Source organism: Euprymna scolopes, chromosome 19, assembly GCF_053919585.1.
Source record: "Euprymna scolopes isolate OS-2025 chromosome 19, ASM5391958v1, whole genome shotgun sequence".
Classification (NCBI taxonomy): Eukaryota; Metazoa; Mollusca; class Cephalopoda; order Sepiida; family Sepiolidae; genus Euprymna; species Euprymna scolopes.
Genome location: NC_136500.1, coordinates 23,075,351 through 23,081,350, shown reverse-complemented (window position 1 = coordinate 23,081,350; position 6,000 = coordinate 23,075,351). Strand labels below are relative to the sequence as shown.

General features: G+C 33.9%; 1 protein-coding gene across 8 annotated transcripts in view; it reads right to left on the bottom strand.

Annotated features, from left to right (window-relative positions):
* Positions 1 to 6,000, bottom strand: part of LOC145303489 (uncharacterized) — a 731,279-nt gene that overhangs the window by 552,609 nt on the left and 172,670 nt on the right. For 7 of the 8 annotated variants that reach the window (XM_080144908.1, XM_080144909.1, XM_080144911.1 and 4 more), the window contains exon 32: positions 2,371 to 2,481. The exons of the other annotated variant lie outside the window; for it this stretch is intronic. In XM_080144908.1, coding sequence (XP_080001034.1) covers positions 2,371 to 2,481 — 111 coding nt within the window. The remainder of the gene's footprint in view (positions 1 to 2,370; positions 2,482 to 6,000) is intronic. 8 annotated transcript variants of the gene reach the window in all.

Sequence of the window (6,000 nt, the reverse complement as noted above, 5' to 3'; positions counted from 1 at the left end):
TTACCAAAATCAGGGGTCAATTGTTTTGCCTCAAAAAGTTAATCGACGGCATTTTCATGTAAGAGATAGCCCAAGTCACAACACAATTCAAAACATCATGCACCGATTGAAGCCAAAGGAGCTGGACAATCTTCCGTGTGATGGCAAACCTCGAAACACGAATGAAAATACGGAAAGAGTACCAGTGAGCGTGGAGCAGCATCTTGAAACATCGATTCGACAACATTCCACATAACTTGGGCTATGTGGAACCTCACTACACAATATTCTGCACAGTTTAAAACTCTTTCCATATAAAGTGAAGCTTGTTCAACACTTAAAGCCTGAAGATTTTCAAACAAGGGTTTAACATGCAGTTCAAATGCAAGAACTTGTTCAATATGACCCTAATTTTCTGCAAAAGTTGATTATGTCAGAAGAAGCACATTTTCATTTGAATGGACAATTACAGATTTTGAGGCTCTGAAAATCCAAGGGCAATTCATCAAAAGCATCTGCATCTCATAAAGTGCACTGTATGGTGTACAGTAACAGAGGAGAAGATTATTGGACATTTTTATTTTAAAGATCAACGCGAAAATGCTGTCACTGTTACGGAAGAGAGATACCGGACTATGATTACACACTTTCTATGCACACAAATTCAAAATAGGCTCGGATTTTGGTTCCAACAAGATGGAGCAATGGCACATAAGACGAAAAATACCATAGAACTTCTCAGGCAATACTTTGGCGACAACATTATGTCTCACTATGGAAACGTGAAATGGCCACCACATTTCCCAAACCTGACTAGCCCCGACTTTTTCTTGTGGGGATATCTTAAAGAAAGAATCTATGTTGACAAACTCCAAATCCTGCAAGAATTGAAGAAAAATCATCAGAAACGAAATTAGGGAGTTAAATCGCAATCCAGAGATTCTGCAATCTGTCAGGAATAATGTTTTGAAAAACGCACAAATATGTGAGACTGAAAATGGGAACATTTAAAAAACATTTTTCATGAATAACGATTGTCTGAATTGTGCATTATAATTACATGTCTCAATGTCTTAGCCAGATTATGTTAAAATAACAAATATATCATCAAAAATAAAGAATCTATTTAAGATTCAAAGCCTTCAGCGAATTTTTGGACAACCTGCATATATATACAAGTATATATATATACTATATATATAGTACTCTATGTATTATATATGTACTAATATATATATATATATATATATATGTATATATATATATATATATATATATATAGTTAGTTAGTTATGAAATATATATGGCGATTAAGCTACACTGAATATTCCACGTTTCATCCACTCTAGCATTCTTTAGGCTTAGGCGCATAAGCCTGAAGAATCCTAGAGTGGATGAAAGGCGGATATTTACTGTACCTTAATCGCCATATATGTTTTATAACTAACTAACTAGCTGTACCTACGTATTGAGCACTTTTGAAGTAAATACTTAAAGTTTACGCATAAATTTATACTTTCGTATACTAATTTTATCTGAGTAAATGAAGTAGTTATATATATATATATATATATACATATATATATATATATATATATATATATATATATATATATATATATAAGGTGGCTTTCTCCTATCTTGAACCATTATGGATACCACTGTAAGGGTGCCTGCGTGTGGATTTTATTGTGGAAACACTTTCGCAATCTCTATCCACACCTTTCCTGAGTCATTGGTAAATACCAGTGGCAAGTGAAGGTAAAGAACGACTAGAAACAATGCCGAGATAAGGGGAGAGCACATACAGCACCTAGAATTCCCAAATGGTCATCCATCTTGTACTAGCCAGGCTCAACGTTGCTTAACTTCAGTGATATGACGAAAACCGACGTGTCAACATGATTATGCTGCAATATATATATATATATATGCACAGGTATGCGTATATGCTTATATATTTGTATGTACACAATTAATTCCTAAACTAATTACTCGGTTATTATAAATTTTGGAATATAGATTCTAGGCGTTATGAGTCGTAGTGAGCGCTATATTTAGTTTAATTTACTTTTTATGCAAAGGGGATAAAACCTTTTGTAAAAATTCATACAGCTTCGATTTTTGTCAAATTTTAACATTATGTTAACACATGTTTGTTGGTGATGATACCATATTCTTGACATTACTACTTACCCAGACGTGGTAGCTTATTAAATCTTACTAAAACTTACTACGAGTAAATCTTACTAAAGCTTACTAAATCTTACCAAATCTAAGGACATATCTGCCTCTTACATAGGCAACCATTTTCATGTAAAGAGAATGAGAATGCTATTATTACGTATATAAACTGAAGTTGTTTCTGCTTAAAAACGGTTTACTACTCACGTGTAACACAAGTTCTTCCCATGAAGCTGGCAGTACAAACACATCTGAACGTTTCTTTATAATTGAAACACTTGGCACCATTCTTGCAAGGCTCAAGTCCACAGGGATTAGCTAGAAAATTAAAAAGAAGACAATTTAGTTTACTTATAAGATTAAAGCTTCGCCCGAATACATGTTCTCCAAATGAAAATATAAAATATACCTTAAACCAAATATATGACTAATAGTTAATTTAGAGTCTGCCATACTAGTGTAGTAATAATAATAATAATAATAATAATAATTATTATTATTATTATTATTATTATTATTATTATTATTATTGGAGTAAGTGCCAAAAGTTTGGAATCCAAGTGATGGATAAGTAACTTCAACATCATCAACAGAAGCAGTAGTGGTAAATACAGACGTTAAGATTCTCTGGGATTTCATGGTTCATTGTGACCGAGAAATTACAAACAGGAAACCAGATATTGCAATTCTGAACAAAAAGACCAATGAATGCCAAATTATGGATGTGGCTTGCCGAAACGACATCAACTTAGCAGGCAAAAAGAATGAGAAACTACTGAACTATCAGAAACTAAGGGTGAAGATTGCTAGGTTGTGGAATAAGAAAACTTCTATCGTGCCAATCATCATAGGTACAGTTGGCTCAATTCCACGTGATCTTGAGAAACAGTTGGAAATCAAGTACAACATCACCGTGCCCCAGAAGTCAGTTCTGCTTGGAACAGCAAACATCCTACGCCAGGGGCTTTCCATTTAATTAACTCTTTGACTATGGTCACTAGCTTTGGTGTAAGAGCTCTTGAGTGAAAACAAATAACGATGTAAAACATCACAACACTGAAGTTAACAAACATAATAATAATAATAATAATAATAATAATAATAATAATAATAATAATAATAATAACAACAGCAAATGCAGAGTGTGGGCAAACGGATGACACATAATAAGCAAATGCAAAAACTCATCCCAGAATGAATATAAGACTAGACATGGACAGGAGGGGGAAGCAGTACACTGCGAACCATGCAAACAACTGTATGTTGAATACCAGGTAAAATGTTACAAGCACACATCGGTATCAGTACTTGGAAGCGGAAACAATAAAATCCTATGAGACGTGGGTGTGCAAATAGATAAACCAATCCAAGCAAGAAGGCCAGATAATAGTTAATAACAGGAAAATTCCTGCCAGATCATAGATTTCGCTGTTCCAGCAGACAACAGTGTGAATTTTAAGGAGACAGAGAGTCAAAGCAAATATACTGAACTGGCCTGAGAGCTGAAAGAGATATGGAACATGAAGAAAGTTAACACCAATAATCGTAGCAGAACTAGGAACAATCTCAAAAATACTTTGAAAAATGAATGGGAGAAATTGGAATCAGGGAGATGGCCGAGGAGATACAAGAAGGAAAAATTATGAAAACGGCTGAAATATTAAGGAAAATCTTAGAATGCAGACATTAATACACATGAGCTACAAACGTTAAGCGATGATATAGAAACTGCAACGGAAGTAAACAAAAACAATATCACATCAAACCAAGACAACTAAACTGTATAATCATAAGTTAACTTCCCACCCCTCCAAAAAAGAAAAAAAATGTAGCGCTAGCATCAACTGGAACCTCTTCAAATGGTCGAGAAGATGGAAAGACCTAGAAGAGAAAGCACTAGCTAGACCTCCACTGGATCAGTTCAAAGAGAACTTGGATCTTGGGGAGGCTTATTATCACCCAAATTCCAGTGATAACCAACGGCCATTACCAGCAAAATGTCAATGGCAAACGATCATGCAAGTACATTTGCAAAGGTAATCTAAAGAGGTGGAAATTACTGGAAATTTAGAGAGACTTGTTGTGATCCAGATTCAAGATACCACCAGTTGCTGTCAGTGAGTAATCTTTGATGATGATGACCTGTGTGAGAATTCCTCAGGAGTGCAAATTGTAGCAATAATAATTATTATAATTATAGGAACAGTTCAGAAGAAAACTTGGAAAAAAACACAAGGAAAAATTAGAATTAAGGGAAAGATTGAGACCATGCAGCAGATAGTAATGCTGACAACAAATAAAATCTTAAGGAAAACCCTTGGATGCAGAAACCAACTTGCACAAACCACGAACACTAATCGGCTGCATAGAAACTGCAACAGAAGTAAAACAAAAACAGAATAACACAACATAGACCCAAGAAAACTGAAACCGCAAAATTGTAGTTTAACTAACCCTTCTCCCATCCAGAAAATATGTTGTGTAGTTTTTGCATTGATTGATACCATGCCAAATATTCGAGACAGGTCAACGAGAACGAAAAGATCGAGGAAAAAAGGACTAACGTTACTTCCACTGGATGGGTGCAGAGGGAACTGAAACGCTGGGGGAGGGGCTTATTGCCAGAAAAATTCCAGTGAAAACCAATGGTGATTGCGAGCAAGAAGTCAATGTTCTGATAATGCAAATTCATTTAATCGAAAGAGGTAGAAAGTATCGAAAATCTGGGGAAACATGTTGTCACTAGACTACAATTGGCCACCACCGGTTATTGTCAGTGAATAATCTCTGATTTAATCCTGTGTGAGAACTCCTAATGAGTACAAGTACTAATCTTTTATTAATAGAAATTTTATATCTGTCTCTCTGAAACCGAAACTATACTATTACTATAAGGTTTGTTAATATTACATCTGTAAAAAAATGAGGGAAATAACTCATTTTAACATAATAGGAGTTTAGGTTTTAAAATGCATAAATGAATAAAAATTGAAATGATTTTGTTACATCTCGTGCAACATTGTGTAGACGAAACTAGTTGTAATGCATCTTCAACAGTCTCTAACAACTATGTCTAGCTTCTAGCCTTTTTTTTTTACTTCAGATAGTCACCACTCATTAAGATCCGGTGTAATGGTTAATAGGCACCATAGTGGAAATTTGCTTTCCATACTTACTGTTGTGATGTGATGTCTACCTTCCCTACTTCCGGAAAAAATGAACTTTTCTAAATACTATCTATATATTAATACGATAGCGTGCGTATTATTTTGCGGGTCATGATTACGTATTTATATTTTTTTCTTCCGAGTGACTGTCGTTTAATTGTTATAATCTTCCATTTCTTGTAATAAATAACTTTACCAAGAATTCCTCATAAGTTTGGGTTTCGGTTTCGATTATAGCTGAAGGAATTCAAGTTATATATATATATATATATATATATATATATATATATATATATATATATATATATATATATATATATATATATACACACATTTCTTCATAACTTTTGATTTCGGTTTCGATTCAAGCAGCTGCACCCAAGTCATATGGATATACTTTTTATTTTTTACATCATACATATATAAGAATCGATAGGAAATTGACTCTGTAATAATATATACGAAATCTGCATGAATTAAAATATCATATGAAGCATTATTTTACGATCGGACTATGCCGGGCGTCCCTGCTAGCTTAGATAAATAATTTTACATTTTAAACAAAAGAACTATAATAATATCAGGACGTCTCCATTTACGCTGAACATCCACAGAATGCTCACATTAATATATTACATATGAAAGTGTCCAATGTGGAATTTACACAGGT